Here is a 20,947-nt window from a genome sequence, read left to right as displayed (position 1 = left end):
AGACACGACGCCGCTCTTCCTTTTTCCTTTTTTGGGGGAGCCGTTTTCGAGATGATCACATCTGCCCTAACTAAAGCACGCGCGTCCTTCTTGTGTTTTTGCGGAAGACGCAAATGCTCTCACGTGCAACTGTAAAAGCAAAAACATATATATATCACAACGACTGGCTTATGAAAAGTAACAAAGCCAGTCGACGTCAAGCAGCTGCGGAGAGTAACAGCGTGCTTTAAAGAACCATTCTCTCAAACACTCATCAAATATATATATATTTGGGAAGTGCAGCGGCGACAGAAGTGTTTTCTCTGTCCCTCTCTCTCAGTTGTACAGTGAGAGTGCAGCGCCTTCAAAATATGCGAAGGTCCGGCACAACTTTCCTCCTGCCATCGCCGCCTCCCGTCTGCTTGTTCTTATCGACTCCCGCACGTGTACACTGCCCCGATCCTCACTTCAGCGGTTACTCCTCTCCTTCTTTCTGCCGAGGCGACAGTAGTGGCGATAGTGCTGAGATAACAACACGACCGCTGCAATAAAATCTGTGACGATTCGTTCATCGTACCCACTAATACACACACATACATCTATCTTTCTTTCTATCTCTCTATTAGAGCTGCGTTGCACACCATGTCAGCCTGCACGCACCCCACGTCTGCCCTGTACGTCGACCGACAACAGGGCAAAACGATCTGCACCATCTGCGGTGACGTCGTGATGGAGGATCAGTTTGAGTTAGATCCGGTGTTTGCGCAGAGCGGCAGCGGTGGTGGTGGCCAGCGCCCCCTTCCTGGCAGCTTCCGTCCTGCCTCCTCGGCGAAGGCCGCTAACTCCGGTTTGAGCCGCTCACACGCTCGCCCCACCATCGACAAGGCACGCCGTGAGATGCTGAACATCGCTCGCCTCTTGGACATTAGCGACGAGACGGTAGAGCGGGCGCTCGGAGTTTACAAGGTGGCCCTCAACATGAACGCCGTCTCCGGCACGCGGCCGAGTGTGCTGTGCGCCTGCCTCTACGCCGCATGCCGGCGGGAGCGGACGTCGCACGTCATTTACGACTTCTCGAACGGCTGCAACGAAGATCCGCATGCGATTCTGACCCAGATGAAGCTCATTTGCCATGCGACGCACACGGAGGTGCCCGTGGTGGACCCGTCCTGCTACGTGCAGCGCTTCGCAGAGGAGATGGACCTGCGGGAGAAGACGGCGGAGGTGATCGTGTGTGCGCTGAAGGTGCTGCGTGCGATGCAGGACGACTGGATCAGCTGCGGGCGGCGCCCGATGGGCGTGTGCGCGGCCGCACTTCTCGTGGCCTGCTACGTCTTCGGCATCCTCCGCACCCCCGAGCAGGTGTGTGGGATGGTGCGGCTGACGTCGAACACTATCTCAAAGCGCCTTAACGAGTTCGCCGCCACGCCGACCGCGGCGCTGGAGAGCATCGACGACTACCAGCCGTCGAGTCAAACGCTGCCGCCGGCCTTCAACGACTCGAGCCGCAAGTCGACCGAAGAGGACGTGCACGCAAGCATGCGAGAGCTCTCCGCCATCTTCTACGAACTCGTGACGGAGGCGAAGACGTCGCAGCCAGCGACGCCGGAGCGGTGCGACAAGTGGCGCCGCTTCATCTTTAAGCACTGTGAGCTGGAGGGCATTACCCCGCTGGAGGAGAACCTCGACCTGACCGGGCTGACACCGGAGCAGCAGCTTCACATCTTAGGCCTGCCGCACACGAAGCCTATCCCACAGGAGGAGGTGGAACGCAGCGTGAAGGAGGAGGAGCACAAGCTGCTGGTGAAGCGAGAAGACTCGCTGCAGCGCAGCAGTGAGGGGGACGCCGGCTTGCTGCTGGGCGGGCGCTTGCCAAGCGGCTTCAGTGTGCTGCAAGGGCTCCACCCATCTGGCTTTGCGCCGCACGCGGTGCCCGACGGCGACACCCTCGCGTCATCGTTAGCCAACGCCACGCCGCACATGGGCGATGGAGCAGCACCGCCGTCATCGGAGCCGTACGGACTCATCGACCCCGCGACGGCGGCCGTGTTAGACGCGCCGGAGCAGCTGCAGTGGATGACGGACGAGTACACGCGTCTGCTGAACAGCAACGCGGAGGTGATGCAGCTGCGTAACGACTTCGATTTTATGGAAGACGAGGACGAGGATACGGGAGAGGAAGGGCAGACGAACGATGGACGCCACCGCAGCGCAACGACGAACATCAAGGCTACGCAGAACGAGTATGGCGCGCGTGTGTCAGCGGTGCGGGGCACGAGCCCGCCGCCGGACCAACCAAACAACGACGCCCCGGGCGAGGAGGCGTTGTTTAACCGAGATGATGAAAGCATGCGCCTTGCGTTGGCCGACTTGCTCTACGACCGAGAGCGCCGCCACGCCCTGCCGTGGGAGTTCCTGGTACTACCGCGAGTGAAGGACGAAGACTGCACCGACATCCTGCCGTACCTCGTCCTCGACAACGAGGAGCGGCTGCGACGGGAGCGCATTGGGCTGGAGCTGTACCGCGAAAAGTGGATGCGCGGCCGCGCCCGCACGCAGGACGAGATCGATCGCCTCGAGGAGGCCCGGGAGACGAAGCGGCGACGACGCGGCTCCGTGGCGGGACCGGCGGCGGATGTGCCGTCTGCGATGGAGCGTGCCTTACGTGGCCGTGGTGCCGGCACCGTGAACATCTCGCAAATTGAAGAGCTGCTGCCTGGTATGTTGGAGGGCGGCGAAGACGAGGTGAACGCGGAGTGGGATTGAAAGCTGAGGAGGACGGCGCCGCAGCATAGCGCTGACGGTTGCATTGTCGGGTTGTTGTTCGTCTTGAGCAAGCCGTTTTTGGTTTTAGTGAAAGAGACCTTTTTGCTTCTTCTCTCTTAATTTTCTTTCATTGCAAGAGGGAGAAGCGCATGCAGTTTCCTGCGTTGCGATCGTTTTCCCCCTGCAATTTGGTTACCAGTTCTGCTGCCGGTGCGTGTCAAAGTAATACGGATGTGAAAGGATTGCAGCACGTCGACGAAACAGTGAAGGGCATCATGAAGCAGTTATTCTGTCGCGGAGCGTAGTACATGCTTTTCGCCTGAAAAAAAAATCGATAGCTCGATTGTTGTGGCGCATCGTACGATAATGGAAGCAAACCGCGTGCCACGCAACATCCTACGTGATACGAATTTTCAAACTTCGAATTGGTTTCTTCTCTGCACGTGAGGGCGAATCTCCTGCATGCGAAACGTGTTGGCTTGCAGCTTCATTCACTCTTCTTCTCTCCCTGTGTTTTTTATGCACCGTTTCTTGTTTCATTATCTATGCGTATTACTACAGAGTCGTATTCTAAGAAACGAAAGTTGGTATCAGCTGGGACGGTGTCTACTTGCCACGAGAGAAGCTTCATCGGTATTTGTGTCTGAATCCCTTTCGCCCTAAAGCTTCTGCTTCACCTTGCTAGAGGAACGCACAGCTACATGGAAGGCAAGAATTGCTTCCGCACGCGGTGGACGCAGGAGCCGATCTTCAGTGGCGGCGCCATCGCCTCCCTCGCCCTCCCAGTAGCGACGACTCGCATTGCCGCCGCCGCCTCTTCTTCTTCTCCCTCAACCTCACCGTCCGACGCGGTTGAGGAGTGTCTGGTGATGGCCTGTGGTGACACCGTCAATGTCGTACGCGCCTCCACTGGCGAAGTGCTCTGCAGCTACTCACTACCAATGGAGGACGTGATCCTGCACGTGGATGCCGTGACAGTGCCGGCGGCGGCCGCCGTGGAAGAAGGGGCGAAAACCACCGCTGCCGCTGCTGCGGACAGCGGCAAGAAATCAGAGTTGTCGCATCAGAAGTCGAAGGGCGCCAAGACGGTGGTGAAGACAGAGGCGGCAGAGGAGGAGGGGGGTGACGACGTGAAGGCCACGGTAGGAGCGGGTGTGGCACTTGAGACATCCGAGGCTGCTGGCGGTGCTGCGGCGGAGCTGCAGGCGCCTGAAGGGAACTACATCGCTATTGGCACGCGTGGTCTGCAGATCTGTGTGCTGCGCGTGGATGCACATGTCGAGGCAGCACACATCCCTTCCACTGACAACGAAACGAATGACCCGGCGGAGAAGGACAACGACGGCAATGCCAATGCAGGCCAAGAAGAATCTGCGGTGATGGCGGAGGCGTCCGCCACGGAGGATGCGGCACTGCCGCCTGTCGTGCGCTACTCGGTGGAGCTGCTGCGGAGCTGGACGGCGGCGCAGCACGCCATCTCCGTCGTGCACTTCTCCCCAGCCGGCACGTATCTCATTTCGGGAGCCACGGATGGCAGCGTGAAGGTGTGGAACGTTTTCCATCACCACCTGACACACAATCTGACCTGTCCCCACACCTCCCTCGTGCAGTGCGTCTGCCTCGACGCGAGCGAGTCGTACCTCGCTATCGGCTCCTTTGAGGGCCACGTGACGGTGTTCGACTTTGTGACGAAGAAGATGATTGCTGCCGGGCGGCCGCACGTGCAGGCGGTGGAGTCGATGGCCTTCAGCGAGCACCTCAGCCACGTTTACTCCATCGCGCGCGATCGCCGGCTTGCCGTGAGTAAGCTGATGAGCCTCGAGCAGCGCCATTCCACAGAGCTGAGGGAGGTGCGTGCGATTGTGGTCAAGGAGCACGTCTCCACCGCGCTCTTCGAGGGCACGGCGCTGCTGCACGTGGGGTCGATGGACGGTGTAGTGAGCACGTACCAGGTGAGTGAAACGGACGCGGTGCAGGTGGTGCGCCGCCTGCCGAAGCCGCCAGCCTCCGATGCCGAGGACGGCGCCGAGGAAGCCTTTGTGCGCGCCCTCCTCGTCGCCGGCTCTCCCAAAGGCGCGAGCAACAGAAAGCTTCGCGGGTTTCACGTCCACGAGACGCCGCGTGCGCCGGCGCAGTCTCTCCTCTATGTGGGGGACGCCGGCTTTCACATTCAGCTACTCGCGCCGTCGCCGACAGACCGCAGCGTGTACGTCGCCCAACGCACCCTGGTCGGCTTTCTGGATCAAATCCTTGATGTGAAGCTATTCCCGGCGTCGTCGCCGCTGCAGCGGGCGGTGGTGACCAACAGCAAGGATGTCCGGCTCTACGCCTCGGACGGCTGCGTCTCCACACGGACCCTCCGCGGACACGGCGACATCGTGCTAAGCTGCGCCGTGAGCAGCGACGGTGCGTGGATCGCGACGGGTGCCAAAGACAAGGAGGTGCGTGTGTGGTCGACTGAGACGTGCGCGACGGTCGTGCGCGGAGTAGGGGGCCACGCGGCGGAGATCACGTCGCTCAGCTTCAACGGCAAGCAGACGGACACCTACCTGTTGCTCTTCTCTGTCTCGAGCGATGAGAACTTGCGGCTGTGGGATATTGGCGTGCCGCTGGCCGAGCTGGCGGAGCAGCAAAAGGCGCAGAGAGAAAAGCAGTCCGCCGTGGCGGAGATCCAACACCGCAGCGGTATCAACGCCGCCCACAGCGGCCCGATCTACACCGTCGCCGTCGCCCCGAACGATCAGTACGTGGCCACCGGTGGCAAGGACAAGGCAGTGAACGTGTGGAACATCACTGGAAAGAAGATGTTCCGTGCGGCCTCGTTAAAAGGCCATCGTCGTGGTATTTCCTCGCTGGCGTTCTCGCCGGTGGACCGCGTGTTGGCCTCCGCCTCGAACGATGGCTCCGTGCGGCTGTGGTCGCTCGTCTCTCTCACCTGCCTTAAGGCGCTGCAGGTGGACCGCACCTCGGTGCTGCAGCTGAGCTTCTTCAACAACGGCACGCAACTCGTCACCGGCAACGCGGAGGGCGTGCTGCGGGTGTGGGCCATCGCGTCATCCGAGTCGGTGTGGTCCGCGGAGGCGCACACGGAGAAGATTTGGGCCTTGGCGGTGGAGGAGCGCAGCGAGGGCAGTGAGACCGTCTTCTACTCTGGCGCTGCAGACGGGGTGCTGATGGCGACGGAGGACTACACGGCGGCGGAGGTGCAGCGGACGCGCGAGGCCCGCCACGAGATGATTCTCCAGGAGCAGGCGCTGGCGAACGCGCTACGCAAGGGTGCCTTCTCCGATGCGTTCATGCTAGCGTTGCGCCTGAACCATCCTCGCCATCTTCGACAGGTGTTGGTGCGCTGGTGTGCGAAGGACGCGAGGGAGTGCGAAAACAGCCTTCGTGGTGAGTTGATGCCCTCGCTGGACGGCGATCAAATGACGCTGCTGCTGCAGTACACGCGTGAGTGGATCACAAACAGTCGGCACTGCATGGTGGCTACGTTGGTGTTGTACGTGCTCATCTCCTCCCGTCACTTCGAAGATGTCGCGACGGTGCCGTCGATGGCGTCGCTGGTGGAGCCGCTGCTGGCCTACACGCGGAAGCACAGTCAACGGCAGCACGACCTGCTGCGCCGAACCTACTACATCGACTACGTGATTCGCGGTCTGACACCGAATACACTGACGTCCCTGCCTCCGTTTATTGAGCATGCGGTGGAGAAGGAGGGGGAGGGGAGGGGGAGCCGCTTGCAAAGCGCGTTCGTGCGGAGTGAGCTTGTCCGCTGTGTGATGAAAGGCTCTGCTGCTAAATGACGGTTTCAACAGCGACACAAAGAATTCAATTTGAGAATGCGATTGCGTTGGAGACGACGTGCGACGGTGCACGTCGGTGTCGCCTGTTGTTGCATCGGGCGGTTGATATATATTTTCCCGGGTTTTCCGTGGTTGTTGGTTTCCCCCGCATTAAAGTGTGGATAATGTAATAGGTCTTTGTCTCCTAAGAGCAGGACCGCGAGTAATAACATATATATATATATATATATGTTTCTTCATTTGTCGGCTAACGTATCATTTACCATATATCACATATAAAAGCAGGAAAGCGTCGACGTTGGTCCCGAGGCACCGCTTCCACCGACGCAGCAGGAGGGATTGCGAGTGACGCAGCGAAGAAGGGCGGACTCTTTTGGTGAACTCCTCCTTGGCCTTTGGTGCCGGAGCACATCACGAGGGGGGGGGGGGGGGTCACGTATTACTAGTCTTCTGTGAGTGTGTTCCTAAGCCGCCGCTGTTGCCGCGCGTGAATGCGGCTTTTCTCTCTACCGTTTTGCTGGGGCGTACGTGCGTTACACGTTTCCGCCGCAGCTGTGCCTTGGGTGAATCAAAAGAATCTCACAAGCTCGCCCCCAAAAGAAAAACGCGTCTTCAAATCTCTCTCCTCTCATGCAATTCTGTGTTTTTCCCCTTTCTTTTTATTTGGGATTCCATGAAGCGGTATACGGAGCAGGCAAGGCGCAATCGGGCAACGCTTTCTGCTGTTGTGCTTGTGCGACGCAGCCACCAACACAGCTGACGTCGCTGCCTGTACGCAGGTGAGATAATATATTTATATGCATGTATAGTTCTCTTAGATAGACTTCAGCAGTAAAAGACCAATCCCTTGTCTACGGTGCCGACGTAGCACAACAAGCCTGCTCTAGTGGGTTTGCCGCTTTGTGTCTTCGGGCGGCCTTACTTGTAGAGGCGCCTTCGTCGGCTACTTTTGCTCTCTTTATTGGAGTGTGTGTGAGTGTCCTGCGCATCTGTACAGCTGGCGCACCCCAAGCACAGAGGCATTGTTTACCTGCTCCCTGTGTCGTAACCTCTTCATTTTTTTCTTTCTTTTTACACGGCTTCTAGTGCTCCTTGCTTTCCGCTGCGGCAGCCGTCATGAGCAACGAAGCCTACACCTCCATCTCAAATCGAGTGGTGTCTCTCGAGGACATTATCCGCCAGCAGGAGCAGACCATCGGCACCGTCTTGCAACGCTTGCGTGATGTGGAGCAATACGCGGCGTCGGAGGCGCGCAACCGCCAGCAGACGCAGCAGCAGCTGTATCAACTCCTTGGCGAACGCGGCGGGAGCTCGGCGGAGGCGGCGCAGCAAATGCAGGCCATTTTGCAGAACCAAAACGAACGCCTTAGCGCCGTGCAGGCGGACGTGCAGGGGCAGGCGGCGGCCCTCCGTGGACTAGACGACAAGTACAGTGCCGCACTACATGGGTTGGAGCAGCGCATGCAGTCGGACGTCGGCGGCGTGCAGCAACGTGCCCAAACGGGCGAGACGGCCTCGATGGAGGCGATGCGCAACTTACAGGCGCAGCTGCAGGGCGTTTCGAACGCCACGCAGGCCGTGGATGCCCGCTGCCGCGATGACCTGCTCGCTGTTCAGCAGCAGTTGACGGTCGAACTCGCGGCGCAGCGGCAGCGAGCCGACAATTTAGAGAATGCCATCCGCGATGCCCTGCGGGATGTGCACGGGTCGCTGATGGGCGAACTCCGCAGTGCCGATACGCAGCACCGCACAGAGCTGGATGGGGCGGTACAGCGGGTCAACAAATCTCTCGAAGCGCTCGACCAGCGCACACGTGCAGACATGAATCAACTGCACTCCGTCGAACAGGGAGACGTGAGCGAGTTGGGCCGCCGCATTGAGGACGCGGAGCGTAATCAGCGGGAGATGCTACAGGCCAGCACAAACGGTTTGGCGAGCGAGGTGGCGCAGGTGGCGCAGCACAGCCAAAACTTGGATCGACGACAGGCGGCGGCTCACCAGACGCTGCTGCAGGAGCTAGCGAAGCACGATGGACAACTAGAGTCGGTGGACCTGAACTGGCGCGCCAGCGTGACAGACCTGGGGGCGATGATGCGAGAGAGCATGGCCGCGGCCCAGCAGCAGGCCGCAGCGGGCGATCAAGCGTTGCAGCGGCAGTGCACCGCGCTAGAGAGCCGCCTCACCGCCGCCACGGAGAGCTTCACACGTAACGTGAACGAGCTGGGCCACACGGTTCAGGAAAACTGTGTGCAGCCGATCAATGAGATGCAGCGTGCGCTGAGTGCGCAGGAGCAAAGGCTTTCTCGCGTGGCGGACGAGTACGCCGCGGTGCAGGACTCCATGAAAACCTTCGCCTCACGCGTGGATCAAGATGCGAGCCAGTTCAAGCAAGTCGTGGAGGCCGCGGTGCGGGCCTCACATGCGGACTTGCTGGAGCGCATCAACTTCGCCTCTGCTGCGATCACCATGCAGCAGGACCCCGAGGCCTTCCGCGTCGAGGTAAATCGGGCCCTGAAAAAACTGTGGGACGACGCGAAGGGCGTTTTCCTGACGCAGCGCAGCTTGGGCGACATGCAGGCGCAGCTGGCGGCGCTGGAGAACGCGGTGCGGGTGGAGCTGTGCGCGCTGGCGGAGCGCAACAACGCCGTGCAGCAAAACGTTGAAGGTGTTCGGCTCGCCCAGCAACGTGCGGGGAGTGAGGCGGGGCGCAAGGAAACTGCTGCGAAAGTGGAGTCCCCTCCCTCCCCTCCTCCTCCTCCTCCTCCGACGACGACGACGACGACGACGGCGAAGACGGTCTCCCCGCTGCTTTCCCCGAAAGACACGACGGCAACCACGGCAGGTTCTCAGAAAGCTTCTACCCCGTCGCCAGTGTTGTCGAAGTCACCACCACCACAACCGCGCAGTCCTCTCCGGTTTACCTCTGCAGCGCAGGCGGACACCGCCCCGGGCCGTAATTCTCCTGAGTCCCAGGTGGACGAGCCGCTGCCGCCACCGCAGCCCCCGATCCAGGCCTTCGCCGTGGAGCCGACACACGATGTGCCGGCCCCGCCCCATCCGAAGGTGGAGGAGATCGAGCGAGACAACGAAGAGGAGGAGCAGGAGCACATCAGACCCGACGTGCGGTGGCGGCAACACGAGAAGGCCATCGACGGCCTTCGTGCCTCGCTGAACCGTCTGCGGCAAACTCAGCTGCAGGCGTCGGACAAGGCGTCTGTAGACGCGCTGCGGCGCATGGAGGACAGAGCCGCAGAGGGGGAGGCGGCGGACACGGAGTCCCCACGCCCGCACGGGGCCCTGCAAGACGCCAGGAGTGCCGCGTCGGAAGCCGGGGAGTCCTCGCGAGAGGCAAAAGGTGCGGCCGCACATGCGGAACACGCATCGAGGGAGGCGCGCGGTGCCGCCGCCGCCGCCGCTGAGAGCCTCCAGGCCGCGAAGGCCATGCAGGACGACGCGCTGAAGGTGGCGAACGAACTGCGGCTGGCGCTGAAGCGCGTGGAGAAGACGGAGGCGACGCTTCAGCAGCGGCTGACGGAGCTGCGCGCGGTGGAGCGTGCGAGCGATGTGCCATTCGAGTCTGGCAGCGTCGATCGCACAGCGCACCTTTCCCGTACGTCGGCCACGACGGAGTTCGTGTCGAGCCCCTCTTCGCTGCCGACCGGCGCTGCTGTGGACGAAGGACAGGGCGAACATGGAAAGACGACAGAAGAGGAGGCGCGGCAGCGGCGGAGCAACACGGAAGGGAGACCGCCGAAGGCCCGTCCGATGAGCACCGTCGCGGTTGGACAGGTGACCGACTTGCCGAAGATCGACACGCGGCCGGCGTCTGCTCCGGAGCAGGCACCGTCGTCCACGTCGCCCTCCGCTGCGGAAAAGCTGATGGAGGTGCCTGGTCTTTCGAAAGGGGAGGTCTTCATCGTGCGACAAGAAACCTCCAACCGACCATCGCCCGCCTCACTTCGGCAAAGGCTCAGCCTTAAGGGTGCGCCACCACTGGCCCCCACACCGCTGAAGGAGTCGACAGCGACCGCGGCCACAAAGCCGGCGACCCCGTCTGAGAGCGACCTCTTTCTCCCGGCGGTGCGCCGCGGCTCGGGACTGACGGAAGTGCTGTTGCCGACCCACCAGTTCGTGCGCAAGCGGGAGTACAACAACTTCAAAGACTTCACGAAGCAAGAGGTTGACGCCCTTTGGGTGGAGCTGCTGAACCTGCGCCGCAGCCAGGGTATGCCGAAGGAGGCGGTGCTGCTGGAGCTGAGCCAGAGCAAGGAGAAGCTCCTCAGCACCGTGCTGCAGATTGTGCAGCGGCAGGAAAAGGAAACACTCGAGATGTTGAGCAGCATTCAGACGCAGCTGCTGGACTTACGCAGCGACCAGGCAGCGACGCGGGAGGTGAAGGTGTTCCCGATTGAGGGCAGCAAGCACCTGGAGGAGTTCATGCGAGCCATCAGCGCCGACACCCCGCGGCACTCCACCGATCTCGTGACACGTGCGACTCGTCCACCGTCGACGTCAGCGCCGCGCCAGGCACCGTCTTCCGCACCGGAAAGGCGCACGTCGCCGTGGCGCACGGCGAGCAGCAACGAACGCGTCACGCGCTCCTCGGCACCGATGTTGCTGTCTCCGGAGAGGGAGGCGGACACGACGCTGTCGAGTGCCCGCTCGGCTTCCCCGCTGACACCGCAGATCATTCCGAAGGTCGTGCACAACCGCACAAGCCTCCCCAGCAAAGCCGAGCCCACCGAAGTGTTTTTCACAGAGAGCGACCACTCCCACCCGCAGCACCTCATCAGCCAGCCACAGCGCAGCCAGTCCACCTCCCCTCAGCTCCCTACTGCAACGCTAAGCGGACCACAGCAGGCCCACCACTACGTTGTGGCTGCTCCGGTAGATCCTTCCACTGTGTCCCCCGTCGCGCGACCGGTCGAGCCGGACAGCGCGACCCCGCAGTACCGCCCAACGGGACTTCAGCCTCCCGCGACGAAGGCTTCCCCCACGAAAGAGTCGCGACCGTCGTCCGGAAAGGTGGAGGCGGCGCGGCGGCTTTCCTTACTGCCGCCAAGTGCCGCAGACGCCGCAGCCGCGCAGCAAGTCGGCTCTCCGTACGTTTCCGCCGGTGTGCCGTCGTCGGGCCCGCTGTCGTACGCGAAGCAATCGCAGGACGGCGGGGACGGGTTGCTTGCGTTGACGCGGTTGTTGGTTGAGGGGAAGTCGCCGCGCAACTCGGTCGGTAACGCCTTTCATCTCAGCCCGTTAGAGGGCCCGGGGAGCCGGGGCAGCAACGCGCAGACGTCCCTGCCGCGGCGCGAACCAGGCGAGCCGCCCAACATCCGCGAGGACCCGCAGGAGTCGAATCGAAGGATGCTCGAAGAAGAGCCAAAGCCGCACGAGTCCCGACCGCCGCGCTACGATCTTCTTCCCCTCCACCCGCCGCCTCTGCCTGCGGTGCCGAAAGCGAGCCTAGTCGACCTCCCCCCTCCCCCGCTCACCGACACCTCACCCGACAAGTACCAACCCATGTCCATCCAGGATGGCAGCGAGATTTATTACGCGTCAGTCGAGGACCAGCGCCCGACGCGCCGCCGGTCGCTGCGCCGCTCTTCAGCCGCGGCCGACAACACTCCTACACGCCGCGCAAGCGACGCCGGCGTGGTGCGGCGGACGCTGCCACCGGAGCACTTGTACCAGCGACATGCCTCTGTGACCGCGCCGCAGTCCGGGCACGACGACGACGACGAGTCGCCGCCGCGTCCACGGGAGCCGCAGCAACCGCGCCGTGACCGCACCCCAACCCGCGGCCCAGCGACGGAGGCAACGCGTACCGACACGCCCCCCACACTCCGCCGTCCCTCGGTGCACGTGCTGCCGTCGAAAGGCCCAATCCACCTCGGCCCCTACAACCCACCACGGCTCGAGGAGCCACTCCCGCAGCGGCAACAGCAACCGGACGAAGATCGAAGGGCAGGGCCGAACACGCGCCGGCCGAGTCGCCTTTCCTCGCCGTCCTCGCTGCAGCACCACGCCGATCACAATCCGCACGTCTACGCCCCGATCAGTGGGCGAGAGTGGGATGTGTACAGCACGTCGCAGTCGCTGGCGGTAACGTCGTCGTCGTCGCCGGGTGGCGGCAGCCGTGGCCGCGCCTCTGCGTCGTCCCGCCGCTCTGCCGCCTCTCCGATGGTACCGATGCGGATCTTAGACGCTCCTGCGAATGTGTCGACCGGTAATGCCACAAAACCCACCTCGTCGGCGACGATCCGCATTCACCCTTACCGGGAGGAGGCGGAAGAGTTGTGACGCCGGCAAAGATGAACGTGGTGGCGAAGGCGAGCTTGCTGGTGGCTGTGTTGTACGGCCTCGATGTACACAGAAAACTGCCGTTGAGCACGCCGATAGAGTAGAAACATGAGAAAAAGTATGCGATGACTGCTCACATATATATATATATATATGCTTAAACTTCTTTTCTTAGAGCTGAGAATTCTTCAAAAAACTTGCTTGCCGTTTTCTTCTTTGCAACTGACGAAATCCTTCCTACTCAACTGTCGTAAGGTGATTTCGTGCTTAAAAAAAACAAAGAAAGTAGCCCAAGGAGCGACAACGATGTGCCTCGCGTATGTGTGGGTGTGGGTGTGTGGCCTCTCGCAGCCCATTGTTTGCAGCTAGGCGAGCGTCGTGGTGCGTGTTCCTCCACCTCTCTGGTCTTTCCTGTTCTAGAAAGCGTCCAGTTGCCGCTCAGAGTCTGTTGGACTACCTCATTTACTTTCCCAATAAGCGCCACGACTCCGAGTTCGTGTGGCGATCAGCCCACCGAAACGTTCTCTCTCTCTCTCTCCGTCCCTGTCACCTGCTTACTCCCCGACCCGATTGCGTCCTTCCTTTACCCAACGTAGTTCAACACACACATCCACACACTCACCCTCCTCTCTCACGCACACGCACCTATATATACATAGCTGAGAGGCGTATATCAAGAGACATGGGCCGCAACAAGAACAGATCGAAGGCGGCCGCCCACGCCGCGTCGGAGAGCGACGAGGAACTCGAAGAAACGCACAAGGCGGCCGCCGCTGCGACGACACCGCGTGAGGACGGCGGCGGCGCAAAGGAGGCGACAGCACCGGCGACTGCCGGACAACACAGTGGGCACAACTCGGATCATGCAGACAGTGACAGCGATGGCGACGGCACTGCGAAGGCGAAGAAGAAGGAGTACAAGGGTAACCGCCTCAAGAAGCAGGAGAAAAAGATCAAAACCAAAGGAAAAGGTGCTGCTGCGGCTGCGTCAGCCGCGGAAGAGACGCGTGGAGAAGGCGCAGGAGACAAGGAGGAGGCCGAGGGCGCGCTGGCAGACGGTCGCGTGCCCCCGATCGAGGTGCTCTACTGCCCGAACTGCAGCTTCCCCGCCGAGTACTGCGAGTTTGGCGGAATGATGGAGAAGTGCCGGCCGTGGCTGCTCGAGCACGCCGCCGAGCTCGCGGATGCCGAAGACCGCGGTCGCAAGCGACGTATCTTGACCGAGAAGGACCGCCTCGAGGCTCTGTTAGAGGGTCGCGGTATTAAGAAGGCGCTGGAGCGCGTTGTCGTGATTGATGTCGGGAAGCGCTCCGGCAAGCACATGAACACCGCCGTCTTCGGCATGGACCTGTTCGGCTTCAACTTGAAGGATTTGTCGCGGGATTGGCGCAAGCGCTTCTCGTGCGGCGGTGGTGTGCGTTCGGCGGAGGAGGGCATGCATCAGGACTGCATTGACATCCAAGGCAACGTGCAGGACGAGGTTGCGGAGATGCTTGTGTCGAAGTACTCGATTCCCAAGACGGCGGTGTTTATCATGGAAGGGAAGAAGAAGGTGCCGTATCCGTATTAAAAAGGTGACGCCGCACTTCTGTTTGCTTGCTTGCTTCAAGAGATGGAGGGAGTGTCAAAGAGAAGGGCCAAGTGACTCAGATGGATCGCCTTTCCCCTTTTCACTCTTTCCGTCTCTCTCGCTCCCTCCCAAACATTTGTGCGTTGAGCGATGTTGATGCCTCACTGTGAAAGTGTGAACGGGTGAAAGCGCCAGTTTTGGCTTGAATGCGGGCCGTCTTAAAAAGACTTGAAAGTTTAAAGAAAACGCGGAAAGACAAGCACGCTGAATTTGGAAAGCACATGTAACATTTGTGGTCTTTGTTTTAAATTTGAACACCATTTTTGTGTTGTGTATCTGCTGTTGTGCCTCAATGGAGCACCGTCACGGTGCGAGGAGGAAGAAGAAGAGCACGTGGTTGTGGCTGGCTGTCTTTGCAGCGACGCCTACGCAGCCTTTTTCTGCCGCCTTCTACCCACAAACCCGCGTACCCAAGAAGTGCGTGTATCAACACTCGATCACGCGATCACCGCAGGTCACCGAAGAAGGCTCATCTACGTCGTCTCTTGTTGCCTCATCTCTTCTTTCTTATGTGACGCGTCATGGACGGGGTAACCGCGCCGGCATCTGTTTCCTCGTCTTGTATCACTCACACAGTTCAAAACGGAATAGCTTAGCCAAAAAGCCTTTTCATTAGTTTTTGATCGAAACACGTTTGCCTTCTTTTGCGTTTTCGCTCCCCACACCAATACCGTGCAGCACTTCCTCCCCTGAAAGGAGTATTCTTCTTTCACCGTCATTGCGTGTTCTAGTCAGCATGAGCGGTTCAATTCAGCGCATTCTGCTTGGGGTGCTCACGAAGTTGGGCTCCGACTCCGCCGTCATTCAACGCGCGGCGCAGCAGGCGGCACGGGCGCAGCACAACTTCTCTCGTGACACGTTGACCCCTGCGAGTGAAAAGGCCGGCGTGTGGCTCGGCGCTGCGGCGAAAGAGGTGTACTTAGACCTCAAGGCGGCGGCCAACTACCTCAAAAGCAAGAGCCCCCCCACCGAGGCGAGCGCGAGGGAGGAGGAGCTTCACAAGCGTGCGTCGACCACCGCGGACTCCTCGGCGGCGTCGGGAGAAAAACCCCGGCAGCAGCGGCCTTTTCAGTGACATGACGAGCGCATCTACCTGCATGTGCGTTTACTCGCTCGCCCCCACTGTGTGTGTGTTATTCCTCGTTCGGCCTTCTTAAAGCTGATCGGGGCCTCCCCCCCCCCTCCGCTTTGTAGGATCATCATCGCATCGCTATTTTTTTAATTACTTACAGGTTTCTCTTGTCTCTTTATTGCTTGCCGGATGCTCGCCTCGTCGTCCCTGCTATTGCGCCGTGTTTGTCGGTGTCTTCTGTTTTGGCTTAAACGCTGAGCCCTTGGTGTTGAATTCCATTCCCAACTTTCGCGTTGTGTCCAAAGGCGACCTCCTCGTTCAATGAACTGTAATGAAAAGGAGCCTTTTTTCGATCTGCTCGTAATCGTATTCCCGATCCTTTGTTTCTTATGTTTTAGGTGCTGCGTGGTTTGTGGAAGGAAGGAAAAGCTTCTACGGGCTCCATTCACTCTGGTGAGCGGTGAGTAACTCGGTGGTATGCTCATTGCTAAAGGTTGCGCTCTGTTACGGGGGAGAGAGGCCCCTCGCGTGCCTCCAAGCTCTGTCGCCCATTTCGCTCTCCCCCTTCCCCCCCCCCTCCCCCACTCTTTTTCTTTTCTGCGGTGCTCGGGTGGTTTCTTTCCCTTTTTCTTCTCTCCGCTCGAGTAGTCAACTCACCCGAAAAACAATGAAACGCATTCCTCTTCTCCTCCTTGAAACACCTCTTCTCAAACCACTCAATCTGTCTCACTAAAAAGGGAGGGAAATGAGCTCCTTGTCTTCTGAACGCTTCGTTGAGGAAGTAAGCCGCGCTGCGACCACTGCGGACGCCGTCGCAGCCGCCCAGCAGGCTGTCGAAGACCCTGCGATCTTCTTCTATGGCACATTACTCAGCGCATTGCTATCGTATACCCAGCAGCAGCAGCACAAGACATCGGATAAGAGTCTGGAGAATTGGACTGGAGTTGTGGAGCTGCTCACCTACAAGACCGTCGCGGATGTTGACGCGGCATCGGCTGGCGTGAAGGCCCTTGTTACCGAGCACCCTCTCATCACCGAGAAGCTGCGTGTGCTCACCCTTCTCACGCTGTGCAGCCAACACACGATGTCAACACATGGCATCTCGGTGCCCTACGCAAGGGTGGAGCAGGCGGTCGGGGTAAGCGGTGCCATTGAAGTGCAGAAGGTAGTGCTCGCTGCGGTGCAGCACCGGCTCTGTGTGGCCCGCTTGAATGAAAGGACAACGACGGTTCGAATTTGCGCCTACGAAAGCCGCTGCGTGGAGGACGGCGAGGTGGCCGCACTGCAGCAACGCGTGGCGAAGTGGAGAGAGTACGCAGAACGGCAGCTGCGTGCGCTTCCATAGTTCAGTAGATGCGGTGAAGGAAGTTTACATCTCCTCTCCTTTTATTTTTTTTTTCTCGTTCTCTCCTTGTACGTGCCAGCTAGCGTTTCGGATAATGATGTTTTTTGGTTGCGATAGGTTTTTGTTCAAGTGTTATCTTTTGGTGCCGTGCATTGTATCATCACAGTCGCGTGGTGAGAAACGCAGGCGTACGCACGCAGCGGCAAGAGGAGAAGAAAAGGAAAAAAATAATAAAGAAGGATACACATGTGTTTGGTTTGTTTTATTCGCCGTCTGCTTCTGGAAGTACTGGATGCTTAAAACTAAAACAAAGAAAAATCTTTTCGTTTGGTGCAGCTACTGCTGTTGTTGCGACGACGATGATGAAACAAATTCGGCACCTCCAACGCTTGCGAGCACTTCAGGTTTTCTTTCTCTCAGCTCGAGTTTATTTGCGGAGGACGGTTTTTTGAGTGCACAACCTTATCCGGCAGCAAAACGGTAGACGCATCCGACCCACCTTCTTGTTTTATTATTATTTCCAACTTCTCTCCCTGCCTCTACACACACACACACACACACACACATACGTATACACGTCTTACACTGCCACAGAAACTGCTAGCTCGCGTACAGCTGGGTCGCGCAGTCGCATGGCAGACAAACAGGCGTGCCAAAAGAAAACAACAACAGCAACGATCGTCACCGCCGTACGCTGACCTTTTTGTAACTTCCACGCCCTACAAGCATTGTCCGCATTTGGGCCTTCACCTGCTACTCCGAAGAACGCACCGCTACGATTGGCGCAGCAGCCGCTTTGAAAAAAAAGCCTTTGGCGTTTGCTCTCCCGGTTTTATTTTGGTGTACTCTCAAAAATCCTATTCATAGTGTTTATTATTACTTCCCCCCTCCCTCTTGAAGCTGCCCGTTTCAGCGAAGCGTTTTGTGTACCGTTTTCGTTTATCATTATTACTATTTTTGTGTTGCAACTCTCTATTACAGTCTTCTTCCATACAGCCATTCTTTTCTCTTTTGGCGCTATCGTGTAAAGTGCGGCGGTTGGACTGACGTCTCCGTCTCGAACTGTGTGGCGGTCTTCTGTCTGTGCTGTCCAAGCCAAGCCGCTGCCGCTGTTTTCCTTGAAGCCGCGGTAAACCACCGGTGCCGCCCACCTCAGGCTCTGTTCTTCCTTTCACGTCTTTCCCCCTTTTTTTTTTTGCGAAGGGTTCTGTTCTCTCATTCAACGACACCCATCATGCAAAGCGCACCGACAGCGCCGAGGCCGCTCCTCGTGCCGAGCCCCACGACGTGCACCGCACCACCGTTCGTCATGGTGAGCGAGAAGGATCTCGCACCGTACACCAGCACCGTTGTGCCGCTTCCGCCGAGCATTCCAGAGCTCATTCAATGCTGGGAGCGGCAACACGAGCGGTGCGCGCAGATGACTCGCTTCATCGAACGTGTGCGTGCGGAGACGGCAAAGATGGCAGCAGCCCCTCTCAGCGCCGTCGTGGCGGAGGCCCTGTCAACGCCGAAGGCGGCCGCGCTGAGTGTGGCGGGTCCTGGCGCAGCGTCCACACCTCCGCCGCTGCCTCCTCCTCCATCGAACAACGGTGCGACGATCCAGTCCCCATCTGGCGGTGTCGTGGCTCGTGGTGTCGTCGCGGATGGCAAGCCAGCGACGTCGAGCGGCGCCGCGGTGGCGGGCACGGTGGTGCGAGGGACGGTCATCACGGGAAAAGTGGTGAGCGCAACGGGGACTGCCGTTGTCGCAGGTGGAAGCGCAGACGGTAGCCAATCCCCGCCTCCACGCGCCGTTGTTGCCTCTGCGGCTGTCGTCGCCACACCCGCGCAGCCACCGTCTGCTACCGCTACTGTTGCCACTGCTGCGGCGTCGGGTGCCACTCCGCAGATCTCGCCCGACGAACTGCAGGTGCTGCGCGCAAAAGCCATCACTGTCGAGGCGACCGAGCAGCTCCTTGAAAACACGCAAGAGGAGCTGAGGACGTCCGAGCGCAATCTGACGCGTGAAAAGGAAAACTTGGTAAGGGCACAGAGTCGCCTGGCGGAGCTGCGCGCTGCGATGACGGCGAAGGACGCGGACACGTCGGCGCCGTCGCCGAATGACGCGCATGCGCAGCAGTCTCTCTTTGCCCAGCAGCAGATTGCGCTGGAGCTCAACGAGGCAGTCCTCAGCGATACCAAATTGAAGTACCAGAGTGTGCTGTACGCGTTGGCTCAACTAACCGAACAGTTGGCCACCAACGCACGCGAGAAGGCGTTCCTGGAGGAGAAGAACACGCACCTGGAGGGCCAGCTGCAGCGGTTGTTGATGAGTTCAATGGTGACCGGCTCGCCCACCGCGCCAGCACCGACGCAACGGAGCACTGCCGCCTCAACAGCGACGGCGGCGAACGCTACTGCATCGACCAAGTCTGCGCCAGCGCCGCCTGCCGCGCCACGCCTGTCGGCCAGCGAGAGTTATCAGAAGAGTGCCTTGGAAAAGCAGATTACGGAGCTGCAGTCCATGACGGACAAGCTGACGCGGGACCTGCGCAAGCAAACCGCACGGCGTGCCAAGGCAGAGGAGACGGTGCAGGCCCTGCAGAAGGAAGTGGCGGACCTGAAGGCGTCCGCGCTGCAGTTCCGGCGGCAGATCAACGAGAGCGAGTTGGAGCTGGAGCGGACGGTGTCGCGCAAGGAGGACGACGAGCGGCTGCGGCAGCTGGAACGGGATGGCAACTGCCTGCGCACCGCCCTGCGCGAGCGCACCGAGCACTTCCTGCGGGAGAAGACGGAATGGGAGCGCGAGAGGGACGTGCTTGAGGCCCGCGCACGGGTACAGGAGCGGGCCACGTGTCAGCTCCTGCGGCGCATGCTGGCCTATCAAGTGCGGGAGGTGACGCTTCGACAGTGCGAGTACGCGGCATCGGCCCGGCAAAAGGAGGCGAAGTCGTCCTCTGCGTCGCTACACGGGTCTCCGACAGCCCTGCCAGCAAAGCAAGCTGTCTCTCGTTTGAAAGGAGCCGCAGACACCAGCGAAACGCCCTCGGGCATAGGGACGAGACGCGCCGAGTTTTTCTTCCGCCCCACCAACGCCTCCGCCTCTGCGACTCCGACGAACGACGGCCCATCCGTCACCTCTCCCTCCTCCAGTCCAGTAGGGAGTGCGGCGGACACGGCAACCCTTGTCAACCGCGAGCGACAGCTGGAGGAGCTGAAACACACGTTCGACCGACGCGTTGCCCTCGTCGAGGCGCAGCGCAAAGCGGAGGTGCAGCAGCTTCACGCCCTGAACAAGGAACTCCGTGCGGCCCTCACCACCTCGCAGGAGGAGTTGACGCAGCAAAAGCGACTGTTCGACACGGCGCAGCAACAGCAGCAGCAGCGATTGTCGCAGACCCCCGGCAAGTATGCTAGCGCCTCCTCCGCGACCGCTGTCATCACGCCCGTCGTCCCTGCGCGTTCGTCATCGTCGATATCGGAGCGGCGTGATACGGCGGCGGCGTGGGTGTGCCGCACCGACATCGAGGGCAGCCCCCCGGGTGCGTCGATGGACGACTGGAGCGACGGTGCGGGCGGTGTGTACTCCACAGCGCACACACCCCTCACGGTCTCCCCGCGGCGCGTGACGGAGGTGGAGCGTCGCTACGATCCGGAGCACATGTCCACCTGGGAGGCGGTGCAAGTGGAGAACGAGGCCCTGCTGGACCGCCTGACCACCATGCAGGAGGAGAAATGGAAGTTGACGTCGTACGTCGAGGACTTGCAGCGGCAGAGCAACACGCTGAAGGAGGAGCTGAGGCGCAACGCATCAACGATGAACCAGCTGCTGGCGGCGGGGGTTCTGACGCCGGCGGCGGTGTCGCGTGGCAGCGCGGAGGGCAGCCTGCGCGCTCTGCAGTGTCTCCTACAGGAGACGTTGCAAGAGAAGTTCACCTTAGAGGAGAAGCTGCGAGGACTCAACGCCAACTAACGAGATGAAGAGTACGAGTTCCTGCTGTGATGAGTGCAACACTGAAGAAAGGAAAAAAAAGATCAACAATACAGACGTAGGAAGTGAAGCAGTGGGAGGA

The 20,947-nt window shown here is 60.1% G+C and overlaps 7 protein-coding genes across 8 annotated transcripts; all 7 read left to right on the top strand.

Moving 5' to 3' along the window:
* Positions 1–450: 450 nt before the first annotated feature.
* On the top strand, positions 451–2,745 carry ABB37_05281 (putative transcription factor; the record flags this gene model as incomplete). The annotated part of the gene is made up of 1 exon (XM_015803240.1): positions 451–2,745. The coding sequence occupies exon 1, from the start codon at positions 622–624 to the stop codon at positions 2,743–2,745; it is 2,124 nt and encodes a 707-aa protein (XP_015657882.1). The 5' UTR covers positions 451–621.
* A 560-nt stretch (positions 2,746–3,305) lies between these two features.
* Positions 3,306–6,548, top strand: ABB37_05280 (hypothetical protein; the record flags this gene model as incomplete). Its single annotated transcript, XM_015803239.1, has 1 exon — positions 3,306–6,548. The coding sequence occupies exon 1, from the start codon at positions 3,447–3,449 to the stop codon at positions 6,546–6,548; it is 3,102 nt and encodes a 1,033-aa protein (XP_015657881.1). The 5' UTR covers positions 3,306–3,446.
* A 678-nt stretch (positions 6,549–7,226) lies between these two features.
* On the top strand, positions 7,227–12,845 carry ABB37_05279 (hypothetical protein; the record flags this gene model as incomplete). The annotated part of the gene is made up of 1 exon (XM_015803238.1): positions 7,227–12,845. The coding sequence occupies exon 1, from the start codon at positions 7,665–7,667 to the stop codon at positions 12,843–12,845; it is 5,181 nt and encodes a 1,726-aa protein (XP_015657880.1). The 5' UTR covers positions 7,227–7,664.
* Positions 12,846–13,440: 595 nt separating this feature from the next.
* ABB37_05278 (hypothetical protein) lies at positions 13,441–14,415 on the top strand (the record flags this gene model as incomplete). Its single annotated transcript, XM_015803237.1, has 1 exon — positions 13,441–14,415. Exon 1 carries the CDS (start codon positions 13,528–13,530, stop codon positions 14,413–14,415), a length of 888 nt encoding a protein of 295 aa, XP_015657879.1. The 5' UTR covers positions 13,441–13,527.
* Positions 14,416–15,050: 635 nt separating this feature from the next.
* ABB37_05277 (hypothetical protein) lies at positions 15,051–15,550 on the top strand (the record flags this gene model as incomplete). The annotated part of the gene is made up of 1 exon (XM_015803236.1): positions 15,051–15,550. The coding sequence occupies exon 1, from the start codon at positions 15,212–15,214 to the stop codon at positions 15,548–15,550; it is 339 nt and encodes a 112-aa protein (XP_015657878.1). The 5' UTR covers positions 15,051–15,211.
* Positions 15,551–16,194: 644 nt separating this feature from the next.
* ABB37_05276 (hypothetical protein) lies at positions 16,195–16,892 on the top strand (the record flags this gene model as incomplete). The annotated part of the gene is made up of 1 exon (XM_015803235.1): positions 16,195–16,892. The coding sequence occupies exon 1, from the start codon at positions 16,293–16,295 to the stop codon at positions 16,890–16,892; it is 600 nt and encodes a 199-aa protein (XP_015657877.1). The 5' UTR covers positions 16,195–16,292.
* A 593-nt stretch (positions 16,893–17,485) lies between these two features.
* Positions 17,486–20,847, top strand: ABB37_05275 (hypothetical protein; the record flags this gene model as incomplete). Of its 2 annotated transcripts, none has more annotated exons than XM_015803234.1 (1): positions 17,486–20,847. In XM_015803234.1, exon 1 carries the CDS (start codon positions 18,127–18,129, stop codon positions 20,845–20,847), a length of 2,721 nt encoding a protein of 906 aa, XP_015657876.1. In that variant the 5' UTR covers positions 17,486–18,126. The 2 variants fall into 2 exon arrangements, with proteins under 2 accessions (XP_015657876.1, XP_015657875.1); XM_015803233.1 differs by having other exon boundaries at positions 18,095–20,847.
* Between the last annotated feature and the right edge of the window lie 100 nt (positions 20,848–20,947).

The sequence above is a fragment of the Leptomonas pyrrhocoris genome, assembly GCF_001293395.1.
Source record: "Leptomonas pyrrhocoris isolate H10 chromosome Unknown, whole genome shotgun sequence".
Taxonomy (NCBI): Eukaryota; Euglenozoa; class Kinetoplastea; order Trypanosomatida; family Trypanosomatidae; genus Leptomonas; species Leptomonas pyrrhocoris.
This window is presented reverse-complemented; position numbering and strand designations above follow the sequence as displayed.